We start from the raw sequence: 15,475 nt of genomic DNA, 5'->3' as shown, positions 1-15,475 counted from the left end.
GGCTACCCAGTATTTGTTTTTTTTTTTTGTGGGGGTGAGGTGTGCAGCAGGTCGCCTAATTTTGGCAATGGGTCGTCGCTGTGAATGCGTGTAAATATCTTAGTATACCCTGACAAGTTAAATTAGGAAAACATTTCGTGGTGTACAGGGTTCAGATTCCCTTCCTCTCCCCTTTTTACTTATGGCTTTCTGGTTCTGCGTGCGTGTGACACAGTGTTTTTTTTAAATCTCACAGCTTTCTGAGCACAGCTAATTTCCAATAAATTGGCTCAGTTATTGTGAATATTGTAGACTCCTAACGAACGTAGAAAGTGTTAAGAGAGAAGAAATCAGTATAAGAAACACATTTTCTGAATTATTTTCGATCTCTCACAAGGGCTTTTATGGAGCTCAAATTCAGTAGAATGGCGTGTCATACTTCAACGGCCATTGCATCATGTGCTAGACATGAATGATGGGCTGGTACGAATAAATCTGAATCAAGAAAGTGTGATAGAGGAGCCGAAGTGCACAGCAGTTCCTGCACGCGGCGCGTGGCTCTTTCAGGATGGATGGATGGATGGATGAATGGATGGATGGATGGATATGGCTGTACCCTTTAGATCGGGCGGCGGGTAGCGCCACAAAGCCGTAATACTTAATGAACCAAAAACTAGATTTATTTATTTTTTTTCTTTAAAAAGTGAGTTTGAGGATTCGTACTTTGCAGTGAAGGGTTTAATATTCACTCGTGCCTTGACTTTAGCCACCAATCAGATAACCTCCTTCTAGTTAAGTCTACCCGCTTAAAGTCTATTTTGCCCTCCCGGTTCCTAAACCCCAGTGCTTTGAAAAACTCTGCGCCATCATCCTGAACTATAGGGTGAAGCCCTTTACAGAACATTATCAAGTGTTCGGCAGATTCTTCTTCCTCTCCACACGCACTGCATACTGTGTCTACCCCTTCGTATTTGGCCGGATATGTCTTGGTTCGCAGTACTCCCGTCCTGGCCTCAAACAGTAGAAAACTACTTCGAGTATTATCATAGATCCTTCCCTTGGCAATTTCCTACTTAAAAGTTTGATAGATCTATAGTGTGGACTTCTAAATCATGCCCATTCTCCACATGTCAGTCTCCGTTTGCTTCACTTTCTTCTTAACCGATAGTTCTTTTTGGTTTGGCCACCTGCTGTTTTCTAAGTATTTACCAGTCAATTTTTCCTGGTTCGCTTCCTCCATTTTGTATCGACATTCTTCATGTACAAGTAGCTGAAAACCTTCCTAGCCCAACGCTCCTCCCCCATTTCTCTGAATACTATTGGACTACAGCGCCACCAGTACTACAGTACTACAGTAGAGTACTACAGTACTATTGGACTACAGCGCCACCGCTACGGGAAACGCAGAAGGGTTCAGGCGGTGAGGCGCGGTCAAGCCACTCAACACTTCTAGTACACTCTAACCTAGGTGCGTTCGACCGGTGGCAGAGCACGGCCACTTATTGTTGGCGCCGGCGGCGGGGAAACCAAAACTGCAAGTTCAAAAGAAGCTATTTACTGCGTCTTCCTTAGCCGTAATTCAGAGCTTTTAAGAGTAGCAACAGAAAATTACATATGCGATCACTAGAAAAGAATTGGCAAACGTTTCGTTAATGCTTTGTTTTGAGAAAAGGGGAGGGGGGAAGGGTGTACTTATCTGAAGTCATGCACAGTATATCATTGATTTCCGAGGAAGTTTTGACCACCCGATTAGCGTTCGTCAAATTGCGATTACCATGGCAGGGATCGAACACGCGTCATAACACCATGCCACCACGGTACGTAGCTACGTTGAATGTTCATTTATTGCTTCCACAAGTATACGCAGTACTTTTGTTTGGTACGGTGTTTTCACATAATTTACAAGATACATGACGGTAAGCTGCTGGCATATCATTTGAAAAAAAAAAAAAACGATCCCAGCCTTGAAGACGTACGCGCGCCCACAACACGATTCAACACGCAAGCTTAGGTTAGCAACTCTTCAATGAAGCGACATGGTTCAAAAGGAAAACAAAAACGCACATGCACTATACGTGATGCAGCTAGTACAGGTGAAAACACTGCTCATGAGCAATCCGATAATAATTAATTACCGACACGCCCATGGGGTTCTAGGTATGTCCATCCAGTCGAACGGCTCCAATAACCTGACGGTCACGAGTCTAGCCAGAAAAACTGACAATGCTATGAGACTGATAAGAAGGGTTGCCAAGAGGCAACAGGGACTTGGAGAAAACCTCGTAAGGTTGGTGCACGCCTTTGTGATGTGCCATTTCGCCTACGTTGCAGCCATGCACAACTAGCAGAGGTCGGAGCGTGATAAGCTCAACTCGTTAATCAGAAAAGCCATCAAGAAAGTTCTCGGGCTTCCCATGTTAGGCTGTTCCGTCTCGGCATGCATAACACGCTGGAAGAAATCACAGATGCACAGGAAAGGGCACAATTCGCCAGGGTGTCCACCACGCGTTCCTGTAGAAACATCCTGCGGAAGCCTGGAATTCCACTGATGGAAATCAAGTCTCACTTCTGCAGCATTCCTCGTCAACAACGAGAACAAATCACCGTTGTCCCCATCCCGCGAAATGTCCACGCCGAGCATAACGAGGGTAAAAGACGGGCCAGGGCAACGGCTCTACTACAAAGGGTCCAAGAACGTGCCGGGCACTGCTCCTTCGTCGATGCGGCCTGATATCCCGAGGGGAAGGCGTATGCGGCAGTGAGCATGAACCACGAGAATGGTATCACCAACTCGACAACAGTGCGGAGGACGGTGGCTGTAATAGCAGAGCAAGTGGCGATTGCGTTGGCCTTGCTAGATAACAGGAGATCCAGAATTTACAGCGACTCGAGATCAGCGGTCCCAGCATTCGCCAAGGGAAGAATAGCGGAACTAGCTTTGCGAATTTGGGACAAAGACATTAAGCCACAAACACTCGTTCGGTTCTCAGCTCATATGGGACGCATTGAGGAAGCGCCCCGCCCAATCTCAATGAGTCAGCCCACATAGCTGCGCGAGGACTAGTAAACCACGTAGCTATTGAAGGGGGGGGGGGGGTGGCGCTGATGTCTTGGAGAACCGTGACCCTCCCATCTCATATAATAGATTGACAAAACATTTTTACATGGTGCAGAGACAATAACCTCCACCACACAGAAAACTAAGCAGACCTCAGGTTCTGACACTCAGGCTTCTTCAGGTCGGGGCGTACCCTGATCCCACGCTATCGAAGAAAATATATCCCGAAATACAGCAAACTAATACATGTTCCTACTGCCACGATATAGCTACCTTGGAACATATGCTCTGGCGATGCCCCTCGTTACGCTGTGGGGAAGTCATCACGCCGTCCAAATGGGAGGGTTATACTTCAAGCTCCGGACTTGAACAACAGCTATGGGTAGACCACTGGGCCCGCGAAGCAGCAGAGAGACTTGGTCTTTCTGTTCCGATGTAGGAGCGGCCCGCAACGTGCAGCACTTTCCGAAGGACCAAATAAATTTCATCCATCCATCCATTCATCCAACAAGCCCATGCGCCGTCAAATTCACAAATATATAATGCAGAGCATTATACATTAACAGCTACATTTCACTAAACGGACAGCCTCTTTTCGTGATAACGTTAAATTGTAGGTATTCGATCAGGACCATGTGATTTTTTTGCTTCTATATACTTAAGTCAGTTCCCTTTCGCGTATCGTTACACTTGTTATGTTTTGTTCAGTTCCCTCTCGCATTTATCGCTGGGTATTGTTAAAAAACTGGTAAGCAACCGCACACACTGCAGTCGAGCAGGCGAGTCTTCTCCCACTGATGACGAACGTTTCATGTTATTTGAGCGTCCCGCCTGTCCTATGCGCCCTACTAGGACACAAGGAACGGCTAACGTCCCTGTACTTCCTTTCCTCTTCCCCCTCCTCCTACAACAAGGAAACGGTACGCGATACACATGACCTCCAACAAAATAATGAACTCTTAAATGTACACTCCCTTTTTGACATTTGGGAGTAATTCAGTTAATCGATTACATGGCCAGTAGTGCCACTTTCCAGTTTTTGATGATCTCACAAAATCGCGAAAGCATTGCCGAGAATTTGGCAACTCTTTTTCACTCTATGAGAAATCGTACACGTACACTCGCCTACCGCACTCAATTTTCATCGCACCTGAAGTTTCGTCTATTTCTTTTTTAACTTCGGTTTCGTTTCAACTCATTCCTGTGACCTTTCAATTGGCGTCTCAACACTGCAGCCTTTCAACGAAGGCTCCCCAAGTGCCGTCTAATTTCCTCTGTAATGCTGTAGATATACGCGCGACTCCCCAATAATGCACCTTCTTTCTACTAAGAGACATTCGAAGCGAAGTAATAGGGGGGGGGTTAGAGAGGGGCAAGTCACTGACCAGTACTTTACATTGCCCGTGTCAGAAGGCAGTAGTAGTAGTAGTAGTAGTAGCAGTAGTAGTAGTAGTAGTAGTAGTAGTAGTAGTAGTAGTAGTAGTAGTAGTAGTAGTAGTAGAAACTTTATTTTTTTCTTGGACTTGAAAGAGGGAAAGGGTGAGTGCCCATCTTGTAGCCCTTTGCCAACGGCTATGTCTCCATTCGTCTGAAGATGTCTGTCGGCTCAGAAAGAGTACTCACAAAAGTTGCAACAGCTTCCACTTTCATAATTTCTGTGCACATTTGCTGAAACAAACAAGGCTCTATATATTCTACATCCTGGGCCTTACGTCAATAACCCATAGCTTTGTCTCTCAAATAAGGGTCTGCAAAGCCAAGTTTCGTTGTTCGCAAACTCCACCCTTCAAAAAGCGTGTTTTTCGGAGCCATGGCAAGTCACGCCTTGTAGGACAATTATTAATGTTTTGAAACTAACCAGCCAACGGCATATGTCCTGTGACAGCGATCCCTAATGATTTTTGGTATGGTTCACAGCTTAGGAATTTAGCGTTGCGGCGTAGCCGACTCACGCTTCCGTTTCTCCATGAGGTGGTGGTAAAGCTTTTGTTTTAGCCTACGACATATGCACGCGAGCATACCTTTTCTATACGCTTGCATACTTGAAGACCAAACAGCTAGAAATTGATTGAATGTGGCTGTAGGTCGTGCAACTTAAGGGCAAGCTGTTGAGAGGGAAGTGGCGTGACCCTTTAGTGAGGTCGCCTTTTGCGAGGTAGAAATTAATTACACCTATTTCATGCTCAATGTTGTAGTACTTTATGACCACCCCCTCCTCCTCCTCCAATGTTTTTTCTCACACAAGGAGTTCCTCATTACTAGTACGAGTTATAAGCCTCCCCCAAGCATTCAAGGCTGTACTGAGGTGTTATCGAATTAAAAAAAATAAACAAAAGCCTATGCTCACTACGTTAACGTTCATCGCATTTTGATTCTCGTGGAACTCCTGCAAGGTAATGGGTATGTGAACAACACTACTGCCCCCATGAAGTTGACTGTCCTTGCGCACGCTAGAACGAAGCTTCTGTCAAGGCCTCTCGAGTTCATCTTGCTGAAATTGAAGTTTTCTGGACGAACAACGGTAGCAAACAGTAAAGCAGAAAATAAAGATTCCGGGGCGGTCTGCCCACTGACAGCGCCTAAGAACGCTGGACGCCGATATAGCTTCGGTTTAATGAAGTCCGTCGCTCACCTGTCAACGGCATCTCGTTGGTAGCATTACATATGCCGGGAGAAAGGACGCGTACGTCCAGAGCCTAATAGCTTGCCTTATTGGATGTGCTCTGCCATACACATTTTTCTCAGATTGAGGCGGCGACTACAAAGCGTCGACTTTCCTCGGCCAACCAAGTGATGGGAACAGCTGGACATTAGAAATACCGGGCTTCTGTGCGGAGGCCTCCCGCATTTATTTTTTTATATAGCTTTGGTCATCTGATGCCTCGAGGAAGAGCACGAGCATTTAAATACGAAGAACAACCACGCTTATCTCTGAAGTCGCTGCACCTGTTCCACAGACGTTCTTCCAGGTGAGCTTTCTGGTGGGTGACGGGAACTGATGCTGCTTAACTTCTGTAGGTGGATCCCCGTAATATGCAATCTTTATCCGTCAACGTGGTTTGTTGCAATTATTTAATGAATAGCCTTAACGTTTCCACATACTATCTTGTGGCTACTTCTGTCAAATTTCGGCATTAGGATTGTACAAACCATTTCAACAACGTTTATTAAAAAAATGAAGCTATTGATAGGGAAGCAAGCGATCTGATATCCTTAGAGCATGGAGAGAAACTTGAGGCCACTGAAACATTGTAATAACTAAAGTTAAGAAAGCTAGCAAACAAGCATAGAATATTTGCACGTTGTCAGCGTAGCTTTTTTTTAGTTATTTTTGTGAATCTTCATGCAAGCGTGCAGTGTCTTCAACTTCTGAAAGGTACACCAGAGCATGAACAAAGTCTTAAATACTCTTAAATACGTGGATTACCAGGCATTTAATTTCGTTGTCAAACACATTTGAGAGGAAGTAAGTGAAACGACTTCATTCCGTCCACAATCGACGCCATTAAACTGGTCGCCAGGCTAGGCGCACTCGGAGTCCATCAGGCAAAGCATGACGGCCCTCGAATGGGCCCTCTGGAGGGCGAGGATTTGAAGAGCTAAAGTCCAAGTGAGCTTCTCCATTTCCCATTGGGGAAAGGGAGACCGGCAGTGGCGCAGCCCTGCAGGAGAAAACATTAAGACAATATCAGGAGTTAACCTGCGGACATATCTTTTATGCTCCGAACTGTATATCAGTAGACGTCGTAACATTTAGGGGGCACTCGTAACGTGTAAAGTTTAGGCAGGAATGTATCCGAAGTCAGCTTCAAGACAGCGTGTCAGGTATTATTGGAAAGTCGTATTTGAACTATAAATGTCAAACCCGTGGTTGTGAATGATCCTGTCTCGAGGGAGGCAGAAAAAAGCTTGAATTTCCTATGTGATGCTACTGTTTTGCCAATAAAGCCGTATCGTTTGCCTTAATACTGATGACTCTAAGCAAAATATATGATGACTAAGCTTTTATTGGGGTTAAATGAGTGTGGCTATAGTTTTGTGCTCTATTAGATGTGAAAGAAAAGCATAGCCTGTTGCTCAGCGTATGTAGCGAAAAGTTGTAGATAGCACAATTTTAAAGAAGCTTGAGAAATATTACACTTGTATGCACGCTTGTAGCTACTGATGTGTTCCCGAATCAAGCACGAGTTTTCAGGAGAGTTACAATAGACTCTTATTTTTAATTTGTTTTTATAAGCATACTTCTTAAAAAAATTCCGGCTATTTATGAATAAATTGAGTTCTCTCATATTAGGCATTGCCACCATTTGCCATAAAGTACTTCCCATTTACTGAACACACAAGAAAGTCGACCTAGAAATCGGCAGCACAGGAGCTGAATTGATTGAAGCGTGCGAGCAAGCTGCTTACGTTGCGCTTTCGGTGGCGACTGCTGGTCGAAACTTCTCAGTAGACGTTCACTTCGTTTCGCTTTACTACGACGCTAATGCATTTGAATGCAGGTTTGTGTGAAGGACTTTGACTTGCTCAACGCATTGCTAACATTTATGCTGGGTGCACGTGACAGACCAAAACTATTTTAGAAGTGTTGTTTGTGGGGCTATATTTGGTCAGACTTCAGCGAATGGGAAAGTCTGCGTAACTGGAGACGTCGCATGAACAAAGGAACGCACAGGACAAGCGCCGATCCTGTGCTCGTCCTGTGTGTTCCATTGTCTGTGCTACACATCTCCTTTCGGGGTGTGTCTCCTCCTTATAAAAATATTTGTTCTTTTTTATTGTTGTACGAGTAAGTTCACAGCCCTGACCATGTAGAGTTTGTTATTGGACCAACTAGACAAATGTACTTGAATCACTTAGCGCATGAAAGCTGCAGTCGAACAGACACTTTTTGTTTGTCAAGCAGTTGCCGTCACTATAATACCCTCCAACGAATTGAAAACAAGGGGCGTGTGCTGCAGCCGACGTTTTGATAAGCGGAGTTATCTTTTAACACAAAAGTATTTGATGTTGGAGTACACCACGCCTCCACTGATGTATTTCCGTCACGGATATGACTTTGTAAATTATATCAAAAGATTACAATGTTAAACACAAGAAGAAAACTTCTTTCGCAGGGTTTCGTACTAGCGACCTCTCAATCCACTGCGCGTGGCGCTAACCACTAGTCCACGAAGCGCACGTTGGCGATACCGTTAACCGCAAGACATTTATATACAACATATACCATTTGGTGGTCCTCAGAGCTTCGACACTTCACTGCAGCACGTTTGCGTCATCAGTAGTAAGATGGCGCCAAGGAAGTGATTTGGGCCCGCTCTAAAGGTCATTGCTTCTCGCGTATATCGTAGAGCCCCGTTTCGACTGTGCATGATCTCTCCTGTGTGCGCGCTGATCAGGCTCGTTATTTTAGAGAGCACGAAGGTCACTTCACTCGCTGCCGCTGCCGCATTTGCGAAAGCAGCACGCTGCTCACAAACAAACATGTGAAAGTTGTGAGAGTTCGCGCTTGTCCTGTGCATGTTTGTGCGTTCATTTCTTGCGTCTTTCTGTTTGAAATTCGCGCATTAAGATTCGAGCGTGGACTGTCGTTAGTCCGCGATCGCCCTGCGTAAGCCCATTTCGTGCGTGCTCTCTGTTTCAGCTGCGCGTTGCAAGTTTCGAGCTGCTTGTTGTTCTTCTCGTGACTTTGCAATTTGCCGCGGTAGCACGCATTCGTTCGCCCCTGTGGAGAAACAATGCACAATAAACGCTCAAGTAGATCTGTTAAGACACGTTCCACTTTTGTGTTATACGGATTCACAGAAAGGAGGATCAGTCAGATTTTTCAATAATGTTGCAACCTTGAAAAAGTCCGCTTGTCGAAATGTCGGCTCCACCACCCACCACCCACCCTCCATTATTCCATTTCTCATCGTCAGCTTCCAGCGTTCCCTTCTCGCCTTTCTTTCGGAACTCCAGCAATCTGTGGGATAGCTTAATTCGAAGTGTCCTCTGAATGACGTAGAGTCTAAACGTAGATACGTACTGCCGCGGTAGTTTAGGATTATCGCGAGCAATATGTGAGTTTTCAGCATTCGCCCGTCGCTTAGGGCCAGTTTTCTTCATTGATTTTGCCCGCTAGTAATAATTATATACTATTTATGTAGGTCTTCGTGATACTAAACTGCTATCAAAAAGCTACAATGACGACGTATATTGCTATAAAAATGTCATAGACACATATGCAACATGTTATGTACACCAGGAGAACAGTGTGTTTTGTTCTATTGACGATGACCATGTCCCTTTTTCGCAGTTGGGTAAAATGACGCGTGGATTCCTGAAGTGTATTTTACTCTTGATGTTTGCAACGCTGGTGCTAGGTAAGTTTATTGTGACGTCATATTCATGTTGGTATTGTTTAGGGTGACATTCACAGAACTCACTGGAAACACTTAAAAGTTATTAACAGGGCGACATTCGATGCTTATGTTTCTATTTGAACGTCACATGTTTGTTGTGAGTGTTCTATGACATTTGATACATGAAAATAGTACCAGCAATGGCAGCACCATGCAAAAAAACGATGATAAGATAAATATAATTCATGAATAAACGAGTAATGATTATATTAAGGATTTATTTTAAAGAAGGCTATAGGTCTATAGTGTTTGCACTAAACGCCAACATGATGTACTGGATGCGTATATTTCATTGTAAAGTAGACCACTTCAAATACTTGGCTATGCTAGGAAGTTTCATTTCTTCAAGAATCAGAAAAATTTATGTTGGTGGTTGCGTTAAAGTTGTCTTATGGAGTATTTGCCACTACGTACGAAAAATAAATAAACCTGTCATACCCTCTGATAATTCGGATGGGGGTCTACTGTCATAAACGTCGGAAAAAATGGTAGGAGTAGTGTATTAGTGATTTACTGAAGCATCACAGTGCTCTAATTGTCGTCGTAGCTTGTGTAGAAGCTTACAAATATAGTCCAATAATTTTGTTAGGGAAACAAGGCGGGTTTTAGTAAATGAAGTGTGGCAAGAGTTCCGAAGTAAAGATTCGGGAACGTATGCAGCCGCAACAGCTGTTGAAGGAACAAGCAACGGTCATTCAGGCGACATCACTTAGTACAATACCTATTGTAATAGCTGTCACCATTTCAGTTCTTCGAAGCTTAAAGTAACAAGCCAGGCGATAAAGCAGGCTAACGTAAAGCGGAAATATCAACTCACATTTCTACCTGTTCATCAATAGTTTCAACACCGAGATGGTAAAAATGTTTGCCGTGTCGTTTATGCGGCACAATGTAAATTACTTGAGCAGGATATAATCTTGTGAGCTACGAATGTAAAATCACCAGAAGTGGAAGTCTGTGTACTCAGCGCCAAGATTTCAGAGCTGAAAGGATGGGCTATTGACAGAGAAAAATATAGGGTTTACGAGCTCCTAAGATTTCAGTAACATACCTCTTTGGACGCCACTGAATAAGCTCATTATGTCCTTCAGCGTCCAGCTATGGAGAGGACGATGACGTCAGTGATGGCACCGGGATGGTAAGTTTACAAAACAAGGCGGATCATCCAGCGTGTCCGGCCTAACCGTCTTTCTATGAAGTTCATAAACTATGTAGCTTTATGAATAAGAAGTGCACTACTTTCTAATAAGAAGAAAAACAACAACGTATGATAATTTTAGCTATGTTAATGACATGCTTTGCATCGTGAGAGGCAACATATAATTGTACAAATAAATGTAAAAACACAGGCTTAACTATTCGCTTTTTTATGAGGATGGATTCAGCTTTCCTTGCATGTAAACATTGCATTTTTTAACTGTTTGAGAGGTTTGATAGCTGTGCAAGTTTGTACGGATCTTGTTTTCGCTGCGTATGCGTATCGTAGCCAGAAACTTTTATTATGGTAGTAAGTTTCAACCCTACTTTGTGTACATTCGTGAATGCGCTTGCATGCGTGCGTGACGATTTGCGGGAACTTTGACTTATCCAGTGCCATTCGTGCATAGAGACATGTTCGCCAGCAGCATGTAAGTCAAAATAGAGCGGTGCAACAGAAGGAATTGTTTTTATAAGTTATTCCCTCATATACGCATTGCTTAGAATTGAAACTTCACGATAACAGTGCACCAACTATAGATGACTTCAGGTTTCGCGACAGTTTCACTTACAATGCAGACACGAAATCTTGCATCTTCCCTGATGCTTGTAAAGCGATAGCCAGTAGGTAGTGAAGAATAACACGAAGGGCACAGAAACTGACAGCGCTTTACCCGTGTTTCGTTTGAGATTTTAACGAAATTGAGCCCACTTGCTTCCTGATGAAGCTCAGGCTTATGCCCTAAATTGACGTATATCTCATAATAATTAACATTCACCAATGCAATAAAAAACGCAAGTGATTTGGTGGTGGGAAAGTAAAGCTTTCTCTATATCATTCGGCGTACCCAACCACCGTCATTTTATACAGCGCAAATCACCACGAAGCACACTTCCTATTCTGACGAAAAATTTGCAACCTTCCTCTCTGCAGAATCCTGTGGCAAGGGTGGAAGATACGCCGACAGGTGTCTCCGATCGTGCAGGTGAGAAGAATTGTTTCTTTGTTTTCAGAGATACAATGAGCATGCCACCACACGAAACTCCCCCCCCCCCCCCCCCGGCCGCCTCTTTCTTTACATGAAATGAGTTTTCGAGAGCACAACAATATTTCTCGATTACTGTTTACTAAGCAAGGTCTTAGCAGACCGGGTAGATTACAACGCCGTCTTTCTTTCGATTTTATGCCGAGGGCAGGCGTAGTCGCCGACAACTAGGATAATCCTGCACGAGCTGCTCAACCTACGCTGGTTGATGTGGGTTGTTATTTGATAAAACAGCGCAAAAGCATGGTATAAATATTAATACTAGGAAACATACTAGGTTATAGCGTGCGAATCTTGAATAACCACCCTTCATAGCATGGATGTGCTCTTTACTCGTGTGTACACGTATGTGCAGTTGGCATCGAAAGTTTGGAGATCACAATAGGTTAGAGAAAATTTTGCCATTCTAGAATTTTCCGAGAGTAATCTACCGGGCTGCATAGTACATGTTCCTATAGCATGCTTTGGAAGAGGCCAGAGACCTACATTCATTCAAGACTACCCACCACAGCAGCGATTGTGTTCGTTTTTTTTCTTGTACCCAGTGAGTCTGAGTCCAAGTCTTTATTTCAGACATGCATACGAAAAAAAATTTTTACGCAATCTAATATTTTTCGTAATCTTTTACGTAAAAAGCAAACGTACGCATATTGTGAATCACGGTAACCGTACCTGTCAGAAACAGTTGCGAAGCCGGCAGTCGATGATATACATCAGGCCCACGCTTTCTTTAGCATCCCGCATCACCGAGCTTAGTCAAGGATTAGGCACTTTTAGTTGGGCGTACGCAACGATCTAACGTACGCAACACGATACGCAGCGCATGCTGCCATCGAAGCACTCCACAGGGAGTTTTGGAATAGCGCACCGCGAGCCCTTGCAGTGCGGTCGCTGCCACTGCGCATGCGTCGTAACTCGAGTCAGTGTTCACGTTCACGGACCGCACGCAGAAAATCTGAAATTGCGTGCGGTGATGGCAGCCCGCATGTGGCCCGCAAGCGCTGGTTTCGAGGCTACGGTGTCGCTGCGATCGTGCGTTGCGGTTCGCATAAGGGCCATCTTGCTAAGAAGCGCAGCCACTATAACAAAGAACACACAACACAAGCGCTTAACTTCAACTAAACGTTTATTTCAAACGTCAGAGTATATAAAGGGGAAGAAAAGAGAAAAAGAGCAAAGTGAATGAAAAAGATAAAAATGGTAGACAACAAAAAACACACGTGCCAGTCCCGTACATCGCTATCCGTTATTGTCTATCACCCCATCCAAAAAACATAGTTCTTTCCGCGTGAGCGAGATAGAGGGTGCACTTACACAATCAAAATCATCGCGTGTCATTTCAGCCGCTTCTACTATCAAACGGGTTAACAAATCTCTGTCTCGATACAGCACGCACGTGTTATCAAAATAAGGCACACAACCGCACTCCTTACAGTGGATCGCCAAGTGACCATCAGTACCCTTCTGCACTTTATTGTGGTGCTCCTTTAGCCTTTCATTGATGCATCTTTCGGTTGTTCCCACATAAACAAGACCACATGACAAGGGAACTCTGTAAACAACAGACTGTGCACACTCAACAAATTTATTGCGATGCTTAATTTGGCAACCTTTCTTTTCTTTTGAAACAGGACAAGTTTGGCGACATATTCTGGACAGTTTTTCAGGAGCAGACATAACCACTCGGACGCCCACCTTATTACCAATATTTTTAAGATTGTGCGCCACACTATGGATATAGGGGACAACAGCCGTTTTTCGCTGCTGCAGGGAAGTGGTAATACGCTGCCTACTTTGTTTCTTTAGGTCCCTATGTAGCGATTCAGCGACGCTTATAACCATTCGTTGTGGGTAGCCTGCTGCCATCAGACGCAAAACCTGTTGCTCAAAGCTCTTCTGCATGAGGTGAAAACATGACTTCTTCAACGAATTAAAAAGGCACATTCGCGCAACAGACCTCTTCACTACTTTGGTATGTGCAGAAGAGAAAGGCAACAATGGCTTTTTGCTCCTGGGCTCATAAAGCCAGCAAACGTGGTCATCTTGAAATTGCAACGACAGATCTAGGAACCTGAGCGTGTCACCATAGGGCATTTCATGTGTAAGTTTCAGAGGCTGGCAAACTGTCTCAAATACTTCAAGTGTCAAAACAGCAGCACTTTGAAACTCTTTGGCATCACACTTTAAAAAAACCAAATAATCATCCACAAACCTGAAGATCTTTAAAACCTTAGTTCCCGACAACCTCTCATCAATTAATCGATCTAAGTGGGCCATGAAAATATCACTAAGGACGGGAGCAATGGCGGAACCAATACAAATACCCTGTTTTTGGATATAGGTGTTCCCATTCCAATTTACGAATGTGGACGTTAAATACAAAGCCAGTAAATCTAGAAAACCTCTCACTGACATACCACAAGTGTTCTGAAAGGTCACTGCACTATGCTCAAGTATGCACTCCTCAACAAATTCTAGAAGCATTTCATGGGGTAAAGAATAGTACAAATCCTTCACATCTATGGACAACGCCTTAACGACAGTTTTGGCATTCGATACCAAAAAATTCACAATCTGCTCAGAATTCTTAGTGTGAAAGGGGTCATTGATATGAAGGAGATTCAGCTTTTCCTGTAGAAAAAACGCCACATTTTTTTGCCAAGAACCTTGTTCCGAAATAATTACCCGGAACGGCATTCCATCTTTGTGCGTCTTGCAACTAAAAAACAAGTCTAAGCCCAGTTTATCCGTTTTCATGATCTGTTTAGCCAAATCATGCAATCATGTTGAGGAGTGCATACTTGAGCATAGTGCAGTGACCTTTCAGAACACTTGTGGTATGTCAGTGAGAGGTTTTCTAGATTTACTGGCTTTGTATTTAACGTCCACATTCGTAAATTGGAATGGGAACACCTATATCCAAAAACAGGGTATTTGTATTGGTTCCGCCATTGCTCCCGTCCTTAGTGATATTTTCATGGCCCACTTAGATCGATTAATTGATGAGAGGTTGTCGGGAACTAAGGTTTTAAAGATCTTCAGGTTTGTGGATGATTATTTGGTTTTTTTAAAGTGTGATGCCAAAGAGTTTCAAAGTGCTGCTGTTTTGACACTTGAAGTATTTGAGACAGTTTGCCAGCCTCTGAAACTTACACATGAAATGCCCTATGGTGACACGCTCAGGTTCCTAGATCTGTCGTTGCAATTTCAAGATGACCACGTTTGCTGGCTTTATGAGCCCAGGAGCAAAAAGCCATTGTTGCCTTTCTCTTCTGCACATACCAAAGTAGTGAAGAGGTCTGTTGCGCGAATGTGCCTTTTTAATTCGTTGAAGAAGTCATGTTTTCACCTCATGCAGAAGAGCTTTGAGCAACAGGTTTTGCGTCTGATGGCAGCAGGCTACCCACAACGAATGGTTATAAGCGTCGCTGAATCGCTACATAGGGACCTAAAGAAACAAAGTAGGCAGCGTATTACCACTTCCCTGCAGCAGCGAAAAACGGCTGTTGTCCCCTATATCCATAGTGTGGCGCACAATCTTAAAAATATTGGTAATAAGGTGGGCGTCCGAGTGGTTATGTCTGCTCCTGAAAAACTGTCCAGAATATGTCGCCAAACTTGTCCTGTTTCAAAAGAAAAGAAAGGTTGCCAAATTAAGCATCGCAATAAATTTGTTGAGTGTGCACAGTCTGTTGTTTACAGAGTTCCCTTGTCATGTGGTCTTGTTTATGTGGGAACAACCGAAAGATGCATCAATGAAAGGCTAAAGGAGCACCACAATAAAGTGCAGA

The 15,475-nt window shown here is 43.9% G+C and overlaps 1 protein-coding gene across 2 annotated transcripts in view; it reads left to right on the top strand.

Moving 5' to 3' along the window:
• The window catches only part of LOC119170711 (uncharacterized), a 38,941-nt gene that overhangs the window by 21,505 nt on the left and 1,961 nt on the right, over window positions 1-15,475 (top strand). Inside the window, exons 1-4 of one of the 2 annotated variants that reach the window (XM_075890353.1) lie at window positions 5,930-6,006; window positions 9,336-9,402; window positions 10,533-10,579; window positions 11,573-11,624. In XM_075890353.1, the coding sequence (XP_075746468.1) occupies window positions 9,345-9,402; window positions 10,533-10,579; window positions 11,573-11,624 (157 nt within the window). In that variant the 5' untranslated portion in view covers window positions 5,930-6,006; window positions 9,336-9,344. Of the gene's footprint in view, window positions 1-5,929; window positions 6,007-9,335; window positions 9,403-10,532; window positions 10,580-11,572; window positions 11,625-15,475 lie in introns of those variants that run through there. The other variant, XM_037421950.2, reaches the window with a different exon arrangement.

The sequence above is a fragment of the Rhipicephalus microplus genome, chromosome 3 (genome assembly GCF_043290135.1).
Source record: "Rhipicephalus microplus isolate Deutch F79 chromosome 3, USDA_Rmic, whole genome shotgun sequence".
NCBI lineage: Eukaryota > Metazoa > Arthropoda > Arachnida > Ixodida > Ixodidae > Rhipicephalus > Rhipicephalus microplus.
This window is presented reverse-complemented; position numbering and strand designations above follow the sequence as displayed.